Raw genomic sequence first — 20,563 nt, 5'->3', positions numbered from 1 at the left:
CTCACACAAATATGTCGACGCAAAAGGAAGGAGAATCTTCAAGGCGACGTCACAGAGTTCAGGGTATTCCTGCATCAATGCTGCCCAGAATGACGAAAGAGGGCAGGAGCTAAAGAGTTCCTTCAGTCTACTGTCACTCTTCAGCTCAATAAGCTGTTCCTGCATATCAATTGATAGCTCGTTTGCTGTGCACACAAACGGATCTCGAACCCACGCAAAAGAGCGATAATCCTCTTTAAAGTACGTCGCAAATTGCTTTCTCATTGCTGACAGGTGCTCAGACGCTGATTGAAAAGGGGAGGAGAAATCGTGTGACGTGCCTGCATCAGTGATAAAGTCTGCAAGGCTGGGGAACATGGCCCTGTTCCCTCGACTGATGCGGCGGCCATGCCAGAGGTCTAGTTTTTGTGTGAAGGCGTGCACTTTGTCTGCAAGGAGCAAAATATGAGTTTCGCGGCCTTGCAAAGACAGGTTGAAATCAACCAAATGAGCGCCGTTTTCTAAAGTCTATGAGCGCAGCACACACAAATAAACTAAATTGACATACTGCAGTTAAATTTCAAAATGTGGTGTTTTTATATTTATAACATTTGAATACAGTTCAGCAACATACATCACACGACCTGACGACCAAGAGAGCTGACAATTGACCATCACTTAATTTACCATCACCTCACGATTGAAAATGTGACACTGATTTCATATGACAGTTCAACAAACAAGTTAATAATATTAAGTCACTTACATTTTAGACGAAATAATGACAGTTTTGGTCTATTTTAGCAGCGAAAATAGATCCGATGAATCCAAACAAAGATCACAGCATAGCCACAGCGCATCTCACAGCAATACTCAATCGTGTTTTGAATGATTCAGTGTTGTGAACGAATCGGTTGAGTCAAAGATTCAATGACCCATTCACAAACATCTGTCTCATTCTTGATGAATCGGCCGTTTGAACGAATCGTTTGAATGAACGACTCAATGACTCGCTTAATGAAACCGCTTATCACCTGCATTTGCGCTCACTATCGACAAACCAATCAAATTTGTTCAAAACTTTTTTTTTTAAATCAGTCCAAACACATTTTAATTTTTATTCAGAGGTTATGTATATACAAAACTATAACTTTTTATGACAGTAGTTTAGTGATAAAAAAAAAATGTGCCCAAAACATTTTTTTTTCCAGTTTTTTCCCCTTCCATCGTAGCCTACTCGCGCCCCCGCGGGAGAGTGTCCGGGGGGGCGCGCCCCACCGGTTGAGAACCACTGCTCTACGTAAATCACTCCAAAAAGAACGATTCATATCATTTATGATTGGACAGCTGATAATTAACATCAGAGAAATGCAGCTTCTGATTTACGGTCGTTTACGCAAACCTGGAGATATCAACAAGATTTGACAATAGAGGTCACTGTTCCCCCAAACATTGCAAATGTACAGTTCAATCCTTCTAATTGTTCTTTTTACTCATGACAGAAAAGGTCTTGCGGCCCAGTAGACAATAATTCAGTGGTTGAGAAACCCTGCCATAGTTCATATCACCAAAAATTAGTTACCGCTTGTGCGACCTTCGGGGCATTTTTGTCTTTTTCATTTTAGTTTTTTTGATCATTTTGGCTGTGTTAATGCCAACGCCATATATTTTGCCTAAGGTGTGTATTTTTAGGGGAATTTTTATATTTCAACACCATGTACACAAAATAGTCTCAGGACCTTAAAGTAAAAAATGTCTCCATTGAAACCCATTAAAACTGCAATATTTTATCCCAGTGCCATTAAACCATAAAATCATGAACTCTATGATATTATGCTTTCAATCCGGAGCCCTGGCTTCAATTTGTTTTTTTTTATGGTGCCATTTTTCCTCATGTTTAGCCTATGGAGCAAATACATGCTTTTTTCCTATTTTCTGTATTATAGAGCACTGCAGGCCAATAGAATAAATAATGTTGCTAAATGCAGCTAAAAACCTTTGTGTAATGAATAGATTGAAATCTAAATTGTTATTCATTGAAAATCTTCTCCTCTACTATAGCCCTCAAACCACACTCGTGCTCATTCATGTTCCAAATAGCATAGTCATGCAGATTTGTAACAGTATGAGTATGAGTAAATAATGTCAACATTTTAATTATTGAGGGAACTATTTTAGCTCAGTTTGGTGTGTTGCGGTGCTGTGCTGTGTTTAAAGCTCTGGGCTGGTAACCAAAACGCTATAGGTTCAAACCTCACAAGGGACGATAATTGCAACCTTGAGCCAAATGTGTTTTGGAGAAAAGTGTCAGCTAAATTACATGCAATTTATTAATTTATGAAACCAATTTTTTTTAAATCAATCATGTATAGTGATTTGCTGTTAGGATTAGCATAAGAATGTCCTACTTTCTCCATTATCTTCACTTCACAGATGTCATAATACAATTTGTATTAATTCCAGTCATTTCTTATCCTTCAATTTGCATGTCAATGATATTCCAATGATATAAAATACGATCAAGACAGGCAGCAGCCGTTTGTTTACAAACCGAAAAAACCTACCGCACAGTTCCTCACACGGTCTACAGAAATTGTGAATGACAAAATGATCCCTTACTCTATGCGTTGCTCGTTTGTGTTCGGCTGCAAGTGTGGACCTGACAGCTAATTAGGGCCAGCTCAGATCAGCGCGTCTGATTGCGCTGTGTAAAGAATGAGTTGCGATAGCGAAGCTGAGGCCTAATCTACGCAACACCATGTATTGACACCACCACAAATAAACACTGGTTCTCCACATCTGAAAAAAAAACCTGCTCCAATTACACAGGCAGATCGCCTACACAATTTGTAAAATCTTCTGTGGAGCTGTGCACTCAGCATGTTAAAGAGACACCTTGCGTTGAATGAAGATGAGACTGGAGAAGAAGAGTAAGAACTCTTTGACTCCATCCAATGACTGCAAGTAATTTGATTTAAAAACTTTATTATTGGGCTCCAAACGCCAAAAGTGCCCAGTGCTAAAATTATACTATTCTATATTACGTGATGCAAATTGTCAGTGTTTTTGCTTTGCTTGTGTGTGTGTGTGTGTGTGTGTGTGTGTGTGTGTGTGTGTGTGTGTGTGTGTGTGTGTGTGTGTGTGTGTGTGTGTGTGTTTTGAGAACTGGGACACTGGACTTTTGCTTGTTCATTTGTTAAATATTTAGATTTTGCTTTCAGCTACCAATTTGAGTGTAGTATTCTCAGCTCTGTTTAAAGGCCACTATTAGCTTTGAAGCCATCTGTATACTATTGTACTCCTAAAAGTGTTTTTTTCTGTTCAGGGCAAACTGTCCAAAAATATTGATGACTCATGTTGCACTACACAGATTTTGTGTCCAATCAAATGCTCCCTAGAATGAGAATGTCCCTTCCCTAATTCCACCTGCATCGACTAGCAAGTACTAAATCACAGTTCACAGGTGTGACATTACTAAAGCCTATTGGTTATTTAAGAAAAACGACAAGCCCTTAACTTTGTCTAAATTTATATGGGGTCTTTAACAACTTTTACCTTTTTTATTTAGAGTTAAATCCATTTTGCTCAATTCTGCTGATCTTCTCTTAAATTCAGTGCATACAAATTTTAGATCTTAGCTGATTCCCTCTTGGCCTGCCCATGGGTAAGCATTTGGGAATGTTGTTTAAAAGTATCCCTACTAACACAGTGGGGTTCTGTAACCCCACTTATTGCAGTTCTGTAATAAAATCAGGTTGGACCTGAGCTGCTCATCTCCTCTTAGAGTTGGGATTACGACCAGAGGCTAACTATTACAACAAGTGCAGAGAACAAGAAGGCAGCTCCAGCTGGCACTACATCTCTAGAGTCCCTATCAGAGATTCGTCCCTTCAGGTGTAGTTGAGTAAGGAGACTTTATTTATCACAGCTCGACCCGTGGCCCCTCGTTGTTTCTCGCCAGCTCAATTCTGCCGTCATGAATGAGCACACAAGTGCAAATGCTTGCATCTGAGATTCTAATTTTAGATATCTATTTATGCCCCTTCAAAGTTATGGCCGAGGTTCAAGCTCGCGGCCTGAATAATGCATGCCATTTAGAACTGGCTCCCTCCTCTACCTGCACAAAGAATATTGATATTCCCCACTGCTGACGTCACACCTGATAGCGCCTTATCACCAAACCAAATATGCAGTTCACATGGCCGCTTCCCAGCCCTATTATTCAGAAGATATAAGAGTGGATAGGGGATGAGGGATGGGGCTTTTGTGCGCGTGATGGGCAGTCGGGATTCTGGCCAAAATGCCCTGCAAAAGTTTGTACCCTTGGCCATCAGGGAACATTTTGATTGGTCGTCATCTTTAATGTGCCATCTGTTGACAGGACTCCAAGTAAGGTCAACAAAGTCACTTTGTCTCCTCTCGCTGCCTTTCTGTCACTTGCTCTCTCTCATTGGACCATGTCATAGGCACCTGGTGTGTAATGCTTGCACAGTACAAAAGCATTGATGTGAGACTGCTTGAGAGACTGTACTGGCTCTTTATGGAATAAGTTTGGATTTTTTGATCTTGATCTTAGCATTATTTTAAGTTGTCTAATATCAGTAGTATTTTACACACTGTTGACACAAAATTGTCTCTGTAAAGAACTTTGAACCAGTGTCTGTATCAAAATTAAAGGTGCTTTAAGCAATTTTTTCCATGAACAAATATTCCAAATATGTTCCTACTCTCTTAAAGATATTAATGAAATAAGTGTCCTGAGATATCTCACCGGTCTCTGGGACAGCTGTAGACTTTGTAAACGCAAAAAGAAAATGTGTCAGCGGACCGTCAATAATTTAGCTAGTTCGCATAGTGTTGTACTTGAAGCGGATCGTTGAGTCTATGATTCATAATGTTTGTCAGATGAGGGCGCTATTGTGCCACTGTTGAATTTGACAGCCACAGGAACAAACAATGCGTCTCTTTTGCTCGATTTTTATCTCAAAATTATCTTTGAACGGCAGGGTTTTGGAATTATGGGCGTCGCTAATTCAACGGCTGAGTCACGTGAAAGCTTCAGAATGCTAAAATCACTTACAGCACCTTTAATGAACAAGAAGTCATGTTTTTAGATGTCTTGCCAAGGCAAGCACTATTACTTTTGCTCATACTTAGGTTTTGAGGATTGAACAAAGTTTGGCATGTAGTGTACAGTTTGTTTCTAAGCAATCTTATAAATGTTTTTTGTTTGTTTGTTTGTTTTTTTGCCGGGTAGATGTTGAAATGGGTGGGAAAATCCCATAAATCCCAAAGGGTCCTATATGATCCAGTAAGCAGTCACCTAGCAACCTCCCTGAACACCCTAGCAACCACCTTGCAATGCGCTAAATACCTCTTAGAACACTGTAGAAAATGCAAAGCAAAATCATCCTAGAATCGTGGCGGCAAAAATCAAGTTATTATCGTGGCAAGAATCTAGTTATTATACTGTATTTATGGCAATTTATTTATCTGTTCATATTGTAAATCTTTATGTCTCTTTTTATCTCTCGTTTTCTCTCCCTCTCTCTTTTTCTCTTATCAGTAAGAACAAGCATGGCTGTAATACCTGCCGTTGCAAGAAATGCCCTGAGCTGCCATGTGACAAGGCCTGTCCAGTGGGCTTCCAGCACGATGAGTTGGGCTGTCTTATTTGTCAGTGTAGAGGTAGGCCTCTTCTTTTCCTTTTTTGGTAAAAATGACTGATTGTATATTTTCAAATGTAAAATGGATGGTTACAACTTCGAATTCTGATTGGTTGAGACACATTCAAAGCCACTGTAAAGTAGCTGATATACTTGTGACCTGTTACACTGTCCTAATCAAGTGCATTGGGACAAGTTTCTAGTGATAATAAATTAATTTGTCTGTACACACTGAAAGAAGTTAAAACGAAACTGCTACACAATGCAGTACAAAAAAGACAATTGGAACATATTTGAAGTTTAAAATACAGTATATAGCAGTGCGGATGTAACATATTTGTGCATTCTTGTTTCATGTTTAGATTCATGTTCATTGTTTCAGGTCTTTTATTTTGAAATTATTTCACTTCCTTGTCTAATCATGTGATATCCTGTTTCCATCATGTTCATGTGTCTTGTTCTCATTGGCTTATTGTCTATATATCTTGTTATTAGTTCAGTGTTGTTATTGGTTTTCATTGTCATGTGTTTGCTGTCCTTGTGTATTTATGCCCTCGTGATTGCCATTGTGGGGGTCAGGTATTGTGCATGTAGGACGTTGTTTTCTAGTCTATTCAACCCCTTTCCAGTCAAGTCAAGTTTATTAGTCAAGGTCATTTGGAATTGTGCTCCATCCTGCTGTGTTTGACCGCAAGAACATGTTCTCATCTTGTTCTGTCAGTGTCAAGCAAGCCTGAGTGTGTTTTTTTTGTCTGCACTGCTGTGTTGCCTAAACATTTGGAGTTTCGCTTACTGCCCCCTGCTGAATAGAGGTGGTACTTTAAGCTTGAGTTGCTCCGATGGTATGAATAATCCTTATTGTGGTCTGGGGACATGATTCATTGTGTAAATTATTTTAACAAATTATTTTTATATAATTAATCACACTGAATTAACATGTTAAATCAACAGCCCCACTTATTGCTGTATTTAATGTTATAGAACACCCCTTGTTATAGACAGCTAACACTGATCAGTACCTTTTTTGAGAACGTTCAAATTTCAAATCAAATTTGATACAATTTTAAATAAAGAATGTATGTAAATTTCGTTAAAGGTGATCTAAGCAAATGCTTTTATTTTTTTCCCCATGAAAAGTTATGCAAAAAAAATGCTAAATACTCCCTGAAAGATATTAATTAAGTGTTGTAAGATATCTCACCTGTCTCAGTGACCGCACTAGATTCTGTAAACAGCGTTCTCATAGTATTTTAGTTGCAGCGAATCATTGCCATTTTTGAAATGGCAATGATTCGGCAATGGCTTACTGCCATTTTTAAGCCATGTTGTTCATAACAGTTGTCCTTTTGAGGGTGCTATTTTTCTGCTGTTGTTTTAAACAACCATTTCTGCACGATGTTGGTCTCAATAAAGCTAATTTGTTATCTTTGGAGTGTAGGGTTTTGGAAAGAGGGGGCGTGGCTAATTCAACGGCTCAGTCTCGTGGAACGGCTGAAATCGCTTACAGCACTTTTAAACTCTTTAAAAATGTTCTCAGGTTTGTTTTAAATGTTGGTTTCTGAGGTTATGGAGTGCTAACTTCAGCCCCTTACAGCTGGATCGATATGTCAAGGTGTTATTTCTTTAATTTATTGAAAGCGTTGAAGTGCGAGCCGTGTGCTGTATGTTTCACAGAAGACTGCTGAGCGTTATGTTCATAGAGTCCAGGCTCTCCAGCCTGACTCATCCCCCCTCCCCGTGTTTCCCATTTATTCTGAGAGCCACCTGTTGTACACAAAAGCCAGGCCCACAGTTAGTCGCACCCCTCCATTATTCATGCTCCTCTTGTGTTCTCATTTGATTCAGCCTCAATGATGAAGCTGGCACGTGAAATATTCACAAGCTCGGGCCGTTTAATGAGACGGAAGAGCGAGAAAAGGCTTTTTTAATCTAGCTTGGGTTGAATTTTTGAAAGTGTGCATCCGCCTCAGATCAGCCAGACAGGATTTTAATCAATGTGCAATGGTTGTGTGATATTGACTGGGGCCTGGCTGGGGCCCTGCTGCTGTTATGAAGAGGCAGTGAGAGGTGATGCTCTTGGCAGATAGAATGAGATTGGAGAATGTTTTGTGTTCTGGGCTTTGGGGGATGTGAGGCAACACTTGCATATTTTGTCATTTCACGCTGTCTGCAGAGGGCAGTCGGTGAAAATGTTGTCATTGAAGAGGTCAAATGTCTGGAATGTAAATGTAGAAATGATTCTGAATACTCTGGCTTCCATGTTTCACTATTAATATGCCAAAGCATCTCTTAGAACCAAACTTCTGTGTCTACAGTACAACCTCCTTCAGAGATGTTTGAATTGTGCTCTGCATACACTATAAATGCAATCAAATGTCTATGCTTAGCACATATTTTTAGGATACTGCTTGATATTCATAAAACATGATATTTACATAGTATTCCAAGGTACTTTAAAGAAATATGGTTTTATCATGGTACAAAAATCTAAGGTCTTACGCTATACAAAAAAGTACCATGATTTCAAAATCTGATACTATTCCATAGGAAGCATCTGACACAAAGTAGATTTTTGAGTGAAACTTGAAATGAGAAGTCATTATTTCTCCTGAGCTATGAAAGAGCAACATCCTGCCACAGTACTTTTGTAAGATACAGTACTGTGCAAAAGTTTTAGGCACTTAAGATGTTTCACAAAACCATTTGTCTTAAGATGGTTATTTATATCTTCAGCTTTAGTGTGTTAATTGGAAAAATGCATTTTAGACTCCCAAACATTACTTTTGCAAATAGAAAAGATTAGAATAGAAGAACAGGGCACTCTGCAAGAGATGTCACAAAGCCCCCCACTGAACATAGAGTCAGTTTGGGATTACATGAAGAGATAGAAGTAATTGAGACAGTCTAAATAGATAGAAGAACTGTGGTGAATTCTCCAAGGAGCTTGCATCATCCTATCTGCGAACAACCAAGAAAAACTGTGTCCAGGTGTACCTAGGAGAATTGGTGCTATTTTAAAGGCAAAGTTGGCCACACCAAATATTGATTTAGCTTTTTTTATGTTTACTAGACTTTGTATGATGATAATTGATAAATGAAAACTATTTCTGGCATTATTTTTGAAGACATCCTCACTATGCAACATTTTTCACAAGTGCCTAAAACTTTAGCACAGTACTGTATGTGAATGCTGGGATTGAGATAATGTGTTGAGTGTTCTTTCATATGTTTCTCTGTGTAGATCAGAGCTCGTCATCTGTGGCTCCCCCAGTGGAACTGGACTCCTGTCTGTCTATGGATGGCCGGAGACATGAGAACAGGCAGAGCTGGCATGACGGCTGTAGAGATTGTTACTGCCATGCTGGGAGAGAAATGTGTGCCCTAATTTCTTGCCCTGTGCCCCCTTGTGACAACCCCATCATCCGAAATGGCCACTGTTGCCCCACCTGCCCAGGTAAGTCAGCACCTCACAATATGTAAAGAAGCTTATGATTTGTGGATAATTAATGATACTATTTATGTCATTTCATTTAAAAGTCATCTTAGAAAATGTTTGTTGGTGAATCTCACGAAAACGTAGTACATTTTTTTTTTTTTGCATTTATATTTAAAATTAAGTGTATTTTTGACAGTTAAGCAACTCTACCCCCTCAATTGTTATTACTTTAATGCCATAAAACTGTAAATTTTTACTGTAATACAATAATGTGAATCTTATTAAAATCACTATTAATAATAGTTTTAACCCCCCACACACACAATGTTGTGTTTCCCTGTTTTATGGGGACTTTCCATAGACATAATGATTTTTATACTGTACAAACTTTATATTCTATCCCGTGACCCTAATCCTAACCCTCACAGAAAACGTTCTGCATTTTTACATTTTCATAAAACATAAATTAGTATGATTTATCAGCTGTTTTCCTCATGGTGACCGACAAATTGTCCCCACAACGTCAAATATTTCTGGTTTTACTATCCTTATGGGCACATTTGTTCCCCACAAATTGATAAATACACGCTCACACACTCACACACACACACACACACTTACACACACTCACTCACACACACACACACACACACACACACACACACACACACACACTCACACACTCTTACACACTCACGCTCACACACACACACACTCACTTACACACACACTCACACACAATGCACTCACACATGCGCACACACACTCACACAAACATGCACTCACACACACACACACTCACACACACGCACACACAAGCTAAACTGATGTATTTCATTAATTAGATTTTGGGGTCAAATATACATGTCATAAAAATTGTCACGATAGAAAAAATGATTTGTGATATAAAAATAGGCTACATTTTCTATAATTTTAGATTTTTAAATAGATATTTTGCATTAAAATATGCCCCGGACATGTATTCCTAATATGCACCTTTGAAACCTTGATGAACCACTAGAAAACTTCCAAAGTGCTCAGTATTTTTCAGCATAGAGTTAAAAATCTCTTCCAAGCATTGCATTAATGCTCCATTGTCTCTTTCAGAAGAGTCCAGTTCTCATAAGCCGGAGCTGAGCGAGGCATCTGTGTGTTTGGCTCCGGGTGGAGAGTACTTTGTGGAGGGCGAGACATGGAACATTGATTCCTGCACTCAATGCACCTGCCACAGTGGCCGTGTGCTTTGTGAGACGGAGGTATGCCCGCCCCTGCTCTGCCATAGTCCAATCAGAACGCAGGATTCCTGCTGCCCTCACTGTCCAGGTGAGCTGTCAACAAAGAAGTTACATATGGACAGATATTAGGCTTTTCCTTGCATCGATAATTCGAAAATTTGCCCGATGATTATCGATCTATATGTGCATTTTTCCAGATACAAATTGGGCTAATTGTTGCACAAGATTCTACTTCACTTCATATATATTTCTGAGCACCAGTGTAACTTTAAGGGGGTCACATGTCATGGATGACATGGCGCATTCTAAAATTCAAAACAATTGTTTTCTATGAATGTACACACACCGTTGGCATCCAACTACGAATTTTGAGGCTGCTCAAAATTCTGCAGTGGCACGGAGCACAACTCGCATAGTTTTCCGTTAAATTCGACCCAAATCATTATCAAAGGACATGGGTTATTTACTCTAGCCATCACTGGATGATATATTGTGTATATGTATCATTCATATGGCCTACACTATGTATTTTCAGATACAAGTATGTCTTTTTGTGGTTTGACAGCTTGAATATGCTTAATAAATGTCACCATTTTTAATTGTTCAGTTTGCACAGTTACACCAGTTTCATACACTTACCTGCAAACTCATCAACATCGCTTTGTACATTCTTAGCAGCATTTGTGTTTGGTTAGTAGATTCACAACTTTGATGCACCAAATCGATGTGTACAGAGTGTGATACCTGTGCCTTGTACTACCTGCAAGGCTGCGCTTCTCGTCCGGTGTGCTACATTCTTCAGTATTAAGTACAGTAAATATTATATCATCCCCTTGTGGTCTCCCAAAGCTACTACACCATACTACATTATTAGAAAGCACACAAATTAGGCTTGCAATTTAAATGTTAGCAAATTTTAATATATTGAGGCCTCAAAAACATATAGAGAAAATAACGTGCTGAACAATAATTGATGTATCGATCATTAAGGACTTTTTGATTACAGTTTTAAATATTGACTGTGCCAAAGATAAAGTCCTCAGGTGTGCTCAGGTGTGCTTACTAAAATCTTTATTTTGGAGGACATTAGAGTCGAGGTAGCTGTTATATATTCTCAATCAAGATAGACACAAAAGCATAATTATTATAATTTTTTTTCATATTTGCAAGGACTTTTAGAGCATAGATGCGTGAGACACCTTGCAAAACTATAACTGAAGGAAAGTTTAAAAATGTGAATGTGCATAATGCATGCGTTTGGGGGGAAATTATGAATAGTGCATGGGCACAGCAGTACATGATCAACACTCTGAGAGCTAGAGAGGACAGAGGAATAGAATGGATGCACACTTCAGAAAATGTTTCAGCCTCTTAACTATAACAAACTTCCTTTGCCCTTTAGAATGTTCTCATCCTTTCTGAAATGAGTTTCAGCTTTCTTAATGAAATCACAAAATGAAGATATGTGCTTTGCTGAGATTGTTAGCATTGTAATGAATATTGATGTGTTGAAGACTTTTGTGTTTTAGCCAAATAAAATGTGTTGACATTTCTTGCTTTAACCAGAGGATGAGAAGCCGCATTAGAAATATTCTCAATTACACGTTGTAGTGTGGAGCAAATACAGCCTCTTGATAACCATAGGAAACCATTGTAATAAACTTTTAGTACATCATTTCAGTTAATGCTTGGATGCAAGGCTTTAGTATCAATGGTTAGTTTAAACCATCATCCTCTGTCTGGCAATCCATGTCTTCAGTAGTGATTTTCAATTATCAACTGTTTAGTTTTGACTCTGATTTTAACTAGTAAACTGGATATCACTGATTTTCTAACCACAGATTCAATGTTTCCTTTAAATTGAGAGCAATTATCATTCACTCATCACTCATGAAATTGTCAGGAACATGTCCGAATCACATATCTTACCAAAATAATAAGTTATTACAAAGCGATACTATGCAGATTTATCCCTAAAATTCTCATTAATTTAAGGCAAAACCCTTATATATATATATATGTATATTTAATGCATAAAAATATAAATAATGCACAATAATTCAAATAATTATAAATATAATATGTAGGCCTTAAATATAATATATATATATATATATATATAAACATGTTCAAAAATTAACGCAATTAATCATGTCCACTAACATGTACATAAATTTCGTAATAAATATACAATTTAAGCTTGAAGTACATGTTTTCACAAGCCGCAGCATGCCTCAACCTCACAAGCAGTGCAGAAACAGAATGGGAAACGCTTTTCAAACAGAATTCAGGAATATTGAGACATGATTTTCAAAGTTTCCACTACTTTAACTTGACACAGCATCTTAAAAATGTGGTGTTTATGATGCTGAATACCAGTGACACAAATTATTTTCATACATTTCATTATTGTTGCAGATTAATAAAAAATTGATTAATGTATCTTAAGATTCCCATATCCTGTTGTGCTTCCTGAGTGAGTGGTTCTCATTCTGCAGCTGCGCTGCTTGTGACCTTTGTTGGGTCATGCTGCCACCTGTTGACGTGGCTCGAAAAAACGAAAAAAGAGTCTTGATCTGGTGGTCATACATCCACACATTGACTGACCTGGCTGTATGGCATGGAGCATTGTCCTGCTGGAAAAACCAGTCCTCAGAGTTGGGGAACATTGTCAGAGCAGAAGGAAGTCATTTTCTGCAAATAAATGCTCTAACAATATTTTTATTCTGAATTTGGGAGAAATTTTGTTAGTACTTAATAGAATTAAACAAAAATGTTAATTTTACTCAAACACATACCTATAAATAATAAATTCAGAGAAACTGATAATTTTGCAGTGGAATTTTAATTTCTTCCAGAGCTGTATATATTTCCCCATCAACACTGAGCTTGTGATTTCTTAGTAAATAAATCATTTTCTTTGTTCTCCCTTCAGATGACCCTGTCACCCCTCAGATGCCCAGTAATGACAGTATGCCCGGTTACTGCAAGAATGAGGATGGTGATATCTTCCTGGCCGCTGAGTCATGGAAACCCAATGTCTGCTACAGCTGTGTCTGTCTGGATGGAGCCATCAGTTGCTACCCTGAGTCCTGCCCACCCGTCAACTGCCCCCGACCTGTGCTCAGGAAAGGCCAGTGCTGCCCGTACTGTCTAGGTTTGTTCTCCTAAAATGTTAACATGTCTGGACATTTCTGGATACCACTGTTATACCCCTAACAGTTTGGTATATAGTTAATTCATCATTTTATTAAAGAAGTTAAGCAACAGAATATAGATAGATATTGATATAAAAGGATATATATATATGTATTGATATATCTGAAGAGACAAGGGATTTCGACCCTCACCCTTCACCACAATGCATCACTGTTTTAATACAGTCATTCTGTACCATTAAACTGAGGTGTAGCAAAATTGAAACGAACACATTTGCCCAAACTAGGCAGTTTAACACACATAGCCTTTGCCATCGGAAATTAAGTTGATATAATTTTATATTCCACGTATCCGGAAGCCATTTGATAGCTTTCCGTGAAAGACAGATACAAATTTGAATTGTTATTTACGTACGTCAGTGACAATCAGTCACAAGTTGCTACTTAATGTGCCTTCTAGAACATGAACAGTTCAAACACATGTAAGGGTTCTTTATATGAGAAGTGTGCTGTGGAAGAATTTGTAAAAGCAGTCAAAAATGTACCAGCTTGAGAGACACTGAAATGAATACATTTTCTTACTATGAGAATATTACCTACAAATATATGTAAGACGTGTGCTGTCAAAGAGTTTTAACCTTTCACAAAGTTATGAAGGAGCAGTCGAAAAAAACTGTCATTTTGATTTAGCTAGCCAGCTAGCTATGTTCTAGACAGAAAGTAACTAATTTCAACAGGCAATGAAACTAAAAAAATATTGCTATCTGAGTATACAAATAGATGTAAGAAGTGTGCTGTCAAAGAGTTTTAACCTTTCACAAAGTTATGAAGGAGCAGTTCTAAAACTTTCTTCTTGATTTAGCTAGACAGCTAGCTACATAGTGGATAGAAATGTCATCACATTAACAGGCACTCAAATAGAAAAACTTCTTGCTTTCCTAAGATTACCTACAAGTATACACTTAAGTAAGGATCATGTTATCATAGAGTATGAACCTATCACAAAGTTCCTTAGAAGCAGTCAAAAATCTGTCATCTTGATTTAGCTAGCTTGCTACGTTGTGGAAAGACATGTTATAACATTTGACTGGCATTGAAACGAAAAAGCTTCTTGCTATCAATGCATTAACTACAAATAAAAGTAAGGATCGTGCTGTCAAAGAGTTTGAAATTATCACAAAATCCTGAAAGAGCAGTCAAAAATCTGTCATTTCGATTTAGCTTGCCAGATTGCTATGATGTGGAATTTTTTGTCAAATTGGACTGAAACTGAAGTGAAAAAGCTTCTTGGTATCTGAGCATTAAATACAAATATACTACACTAACTGTATTTCACACACTGCTGGTTAAAGGGGTTTTCCCCACAAATTACATTACATTTAAAGTTGGCATGAAATAAAAGATTTACCGTATTTATTTTCTTAATGCATGTTACTGGTTCATATTTGTTTTGTTTTTGTTTTTTTATAGAAAAGAAAATTGTCCTCGTAATCTTTAATACAAAATGTCATAACTTGCTCTTCTGCTGATATGTCTAATGCTTCTCTGCTGACAAATGTGAGCTAGCTCAGCAGTTAAACCAATATGCAGGGGTTAAATTGGGGCGGAACGATCCAGAACGACATTCAGGCAGCTCTGATTCAAAAAAGAAAAAGAATATTGGCCTCACTCGAAAAAACCTTTAAAATCAATTACATAAGCATTATGCTTCCGTGTAGTCTGTATCGGAACCTTTTCCACAGTATTCACTTAAAGCAGCACACATGAGCTCCGCCTCACTCCGCTACTTCCCTATTCTGTTCCAGTTTGATCACAAATTAATGCAACCAGTGGGAAGAAAATGTGTGGTGGTGGTGGGGGGGTAGTGTTTTCTGTTTTGTTTTTGTTTTTAAGGTTTTCCGCCACCTAAAAAATCCTAATTTAACCCCTGCCCTCAGTCCTTTTTAAAAGCTTTTTAATAGCCCCATTAAAACCAATTTGGTTATTTCGTTAAAATACCACTGCGCTCAACTAGGCACTTCCCAGCAACTTCAACAGCATTCTGGTGGGGATGTATGAATGTCAGCAATACATAATTTATATAAAATATCGAAACCCATTGCTTTTGTGAATATCGTATCGGAAAAGTTAATTTGGCAATTTACGCCAATATACTGGGTTTCATGTATAAATGTGGCTACTGAAAGAGAAAAGGATATAATCAGCAGTTGCCTTGCTGTCACCAGATTATAAATGGGTGTTTATGACACGGTTATGACTGAGTGATTCTGCTACCTCTTCACCAGACGCCACACCGCGGGCTGTGTGTCATTTCAATGGAAAGACGTACATGGACGAGGAGCGATGGGACATTGACAGCTGCACACACTGCTACTGCCTGCAAGGCCAGACCTTGTGTTCGACTGTCAGCTGCCCTGCTGTACCCTGCCATCAGCCAATCACAGTGGAGGGCAGCTGCTGCCCTATGTGTCCAGGTCAGGAATTACGTGCTGTGCATTCACAATACAGCGCCATTCAGATAGTGATTACATCATCTGATTACAGGATAATAGACTGTGGAAAGTGAACTTGTGTGGTTAAAAACACTGAAGCTCTGTTGTATCTTGCCTGTGTTAGAAAGAATGTCTTGTTAAAGAGGGTTACAGCATTTACTATAGAAATAGTTTAAAAAGTTTAGATCTGTGACTAAATGTCCACCCTACACTTTTCAGAAAGTTTCCTTATTATAAGTACAGTATTATAAATGTGTTATTTGTAGAAGACAGCATGAAATCAAAACATAATTTATTGATATACTTAATAAATGTTCCTGCTCTTATTATGCATAATTCCGGATTGCATGTTATTTTTAAGTCAACACAAAATGAAAACATACCCAAAGAACTTTTAAAATACATGTTCCTTATTGTGGAATCCATTTATTAATCCTTGGGATTATTGTGAGAAATTAATTGGTGATTTCGTCAAAATGTAATAAACAACTTTTGAAAAACTTTCCTTTACTGGGGATGTCACCAATCCCTCTTTCATCTCCTAACCTCCAACCACCTGTCATATACTGTAGATAGGGCTGGGTGATATGGCCAAAATGTTATCAAAATAATTTTTTAAATATATTGTTCGATATCTATATTTATCACAACATTTAATACCATTAATAGGAAAGTAAATGTATCATGAAAACATATGTTTGTTAGAACTCAAAAATTTATGAATAACTAAACTCCACCAGGTAAGCTACCTTTTAATTTGAAGTAAAAGAAGTATACTCCGTTTAGGATTAAAACCTACATAGGTGTGTGACCTCTTTTCGATTAAATGTTGGCAATTACATTGTCTTCAGTGGATGTCGGATTTGTTGTTGTGTTTAGTCGATAGCTTGATTGCTTTGTCAAAGCTGTCTTGTTCGATACACAACGATATCATATTAGCCATATAGCTAGCTACTAGTTAGCGGATACAAGCCGTATTAATGGTTTCTATGACAGCGGCACTTATGTAGCTGCTAGTCAGCTAATACTTCCTAACCATTTAATTATATGACTGATTCAGTTAGCTAGTTGTTTTTAACTTTGCCAAACTGCTTGCATTTATAGCGAAACATACCTGATGTGATTGTCTAGATGTAGAATATTTTGAAATATTGAAAATGACTCAAAAGTTTATCATCGTTTATCAATTGAAAACTCTCTATTACCAGAAATATGTCACATAACAGAAGTAAAATAGGTTACAATACATTTACATTTACATTTATGCATTTGGCAGATACTTTTATCGAAAGCGACTTACAGTGCCCTTATTACAGGGACAATCCCCCTGGAGCAACCTGGAGTTAAGTGCTTTGCTCAAGGACACAATGGTGGTGGCTGTGGGGATCGAACCAGCGACCTTCTGATTAACAGTTATGTGCTTTAGTCCACTATGCCACCACCACACCACAATACCTTTTCATGTTGACTAAAAGACAAAAGTTTTCATTATCTCTGATCAAAATGTAAACGTATCTGCCTCTAAAATTACTTTTCTTCCCTGCTGACATAATCAAGGCCTAACAGGTTGGTAAAACTAATAAACAAACAATATTTTGTGTAATTTCTAAGGATTCAATGAAATCATCATGGATAAAATAAAGGCCCGCCCTACATAAATTTGCAGATTCATATATTCTGTTTCACTCAAAAATACTGTACATCACATTGCAGAAGTTTAAATGTTGTAAATGCTGTTTCATGTTGTCTTTAAAGATTGTAAACTTGGCAAGAGTGATAGAGGATTATGTTTAAGAACCAGTGACCTCTAAAACAAAGATCGCAATGACTGAAATAATATGTAGTATATCTCTGCTCACGTACCCAGCAGTCATGCTGTTTTTAGTTCTCTCTCTCTCTCTCTCTCTCTCTCTCTCTCTCTCTCTCTCTCTCTCTCTCTCACTCACTCTTAATCTCTTTCTCTCTCTGGCTCTCATAAAGCAGTGTTTACTTAGAACCTCCTCTCTAATTGAATGGGTCTTTCGTCTAATACGGACTTGTTGAGATGAATCATTTAAAAGGATTGATTAAGTTGAAGCTGGACAGAGGCTAAATTAGCTCTCTTTGCATTTGGGAGATAATGCAATTTATCATGGTTTATTGCTGTGTCACTTGGCTCTGGATCAATGAGGGGGATTGGAGTGGTGTCTGTGTGCACTCTGCGTAATCACTCACCCTTTGGTTCTTTCCCAGTCAAAGATGCAGCTCTGAAGACAAGCTTTTAATTAGCCTGCATCCCGCAATTTCACAGTGAACTGATTCTGTTTATTCCAAGTGGGCACTTCTCAATTCCTTTCATTGTAGTTACAATTTGTATGTATGTGCTGTCATGCTTGTATAGCTCTGTAACTCTAAACACCCTTTGTCCCAATCTGTCTCGCTTTCAATCTTTGCCTGAACATCCATGTGATGTTTTAATTATAGAAACTTATGCACCCACAAACGTGCCAATTGAGAAGACAGACCAACGTGGAGACAAGCAGAGACATCATCCGGCCTGGCCTACTCACAGTGAAAATGATATCATGCCACATTTCAGAGGTAGGAGTTCAAGAGTTGTTTTGCACTTCGTAACGTTCTGATATGTGTCAGCACAATTCCTACTGAAATGCCAGTATGGGTTACATACTCAGCATTGCCACAAGGGGTGCTATAACAGAATTAAAATTTAATTTCTCCTTCTACAGACAGTTTTCTCTTTGGTCAGAATGCAATTTATAATCCAACTCAAGTATGTGCTGCATTCTCAACATTGCTGCATGGGGGCGCTATAGCGACATTTGTGTAAACCGTCTTCTCTATCATCGGTTTTCTCTTTCAGGCCAACTAATGTCATGGCGCTACGCAAGCTCGATTTTACTTGTCATTGGGTGCTTCTCATTTTTGAAATTGGTCATCCTTGTTCCCTTTCCTTACTACTTTTCCTCACTTCATAGCTCCTCCCGCTTAGGAAATTAGGAAAAGATCTAAGGAAAGGAAACAAGGACAGAGGAAACAAAGCAAGAGGGATTTGTAAAATGGAACGTTCTGCTCACTCACGTGTCACTTCAAAGCGCCGTCTTTCACAGCTGCATTACCTCGGAGCGCTTGCCATTAAGTTGTTGAAACCTGATTTATTAATATATTAATTATAAAAACTAATAATTCAAGATGCACTGTTAAATTATATGACAATTATGATTACTGCCAGCCCTGTTCAATCAGCTCAACTCATAAACAGAACTTTTTCAGCAGCATGAAGTTAGCTAAAGGTCTCACCCAGTAGCACAATATGCCAAGGTTGAAAGAAATTCCAGAAGTGATGAGGAAAAAGGTGATTGAAACACATCCATCTGGGAAGGGATACAAAGCTATTTCAAAGGATCTGGGACTCCAAAGAACCCCAGTGAGAGCCATTATCTCCAAATGGAGAAAACATGGCACAGTAGTGAACCTTCCCAGAAGTGGCCGACCTTACAAAATTCCTCCAAGAGCACAACGATGACTCATCCAGGAGGTCACAGAAAAGCCAAGGACAGCATCCAATAAAGGTCACTGTTCATGACTCCACTATGAGAAAGACACTGGCCAAAAATGCCATCCATGGAAGAGTGCTAACCCAGAAGAACATTAAGGCTCATCTGAATTTTGCCAAAAAAAATAAAACACCTTGATGATCCTCAAAACAATTTTAAGAGTGTTCTGTGGACTGATGAGACGAAAGTGGAACTGTTTGAAGACAAGGGTCCCATTACATCTGGTGTAAATCAAACACAGAATTCCACAAAAAGAACATAGTTACGGTCAAGCATGGTGGTGTTAGTGTGATGTTGTGGGGATTCTTTGCTGCTTCAGAGCCAGGGTGAATTGCAGTAATTGAGGGAAAAATGAATTCTGCTCTCTACCAGAAAATCTTATTGGAGAATGTCCGGTCATCACTCCGTGAGTTGAAGCTCAACCTCAACTGGATTATGCAGCAAGACAATGATCCAAAGCATAGGAGTAAATCCACCACGTTCATGTTCAACGTCCGAGTGGGATAGCACGTGAAGGCAGCATAATTTTTAACTCATTATTTTTTAGAAAATGAATTGCATTAAAATAACCTGTTAAATCAACAGCCCTAGTGTGTATGTATATGTACGCGTATATACACTCACCTAAAGGATTATTAGGAACACCATACTAATACTGTGTTTGACCCCCTTTCGCCTTCAAAACTGCCTTAATTCTACGTGGCATTGATTCAACAAGGTGCTGAAAGCATTCTTTAGAAATGTTGGCCCATATTGATAGGATAGCATCTTGCAGTTGATGGAGATTTGTGGGATGCACATCCAGGGCACGAAGCTCCCGTTCCACCACATCCCAAAGATGCTCTATTGGGTTGAGATCTGGTGACTGTGGGGGCCATTTTAGTACAGTGAACTCATTGTCATGTTCAAGAAACTAATTTGAAATGATTCGAGCTTTGTGACATGGTGCATTATCCTGCTGGAAGTAGCCATCAGAGGATGGGTACATGGTGGCCATAAAGGGATGGACATGGTCAGAAACAATGCTCAGGTAGGCCGTGGCA

At 38.2% G+C, this 20,563-nt stretch overlaps 1 protein-coding gene across 2 annotated transcripts in view; it reads left to right on the top strand.

Moving 5' to 3' along the window:
- Positions 1-20,563, top strand: part of LOC127662525 (cysteine-rich motor neuron 1 protein-like) — a 195,672-nt gene that overhangs the window by 167,597 nt on the left and 7,512 nt on the right. Inside the window, exons 10-15 of one of the 2 annotated variants that reach the window (XM_052153746.1) lie at positions 5,546-5,667; positions 8,887-9,099; positions 10,192-10,404; positions 13,252-13,473; positions 15,760-15,948; positions 18,430-18,546. In XM_052153746.1, the coding sequence (XP_052009706.1) occupies positions 5,546-5,667; positions 8,887-9,099; positions 10,192-10,404; positions 13,252-13,473; positions 15,760-15,948; positions 18,430-18,546 (1,076 nt within the window). Of the gene's footprint in view, positions 1-5,545; positions 5,668-8,886; positions 9,100-10,188; positions 10,405-13,251; positions 13,474-15,759; positions 15,949-18,429; positions 18,547-20,563 lie in introns of both variants that reach the window. The other variant, XM_052153745.1, reaches the window with a different exon arrangement.

The sequence above is a fragment of the Xyrauchen texanus genome, chromosome 22 (assembly GCF_025860055.1).
Source record: "Xyrauchen texanus isolate HMW12.3.18 chromosome 22, RBS_HiC_50CHRs, whole genome shotgun sequence".
Lineage (NCBI taxonomy): Eukaryota > Metazoa > Chordata > Actinopteri > Cypriniformes > Catostomidae > Xyrauchen > Xyrauchen texanus.
This window is presented reverse-complemented; position numbering and strand designations above follow the sequence as displayed.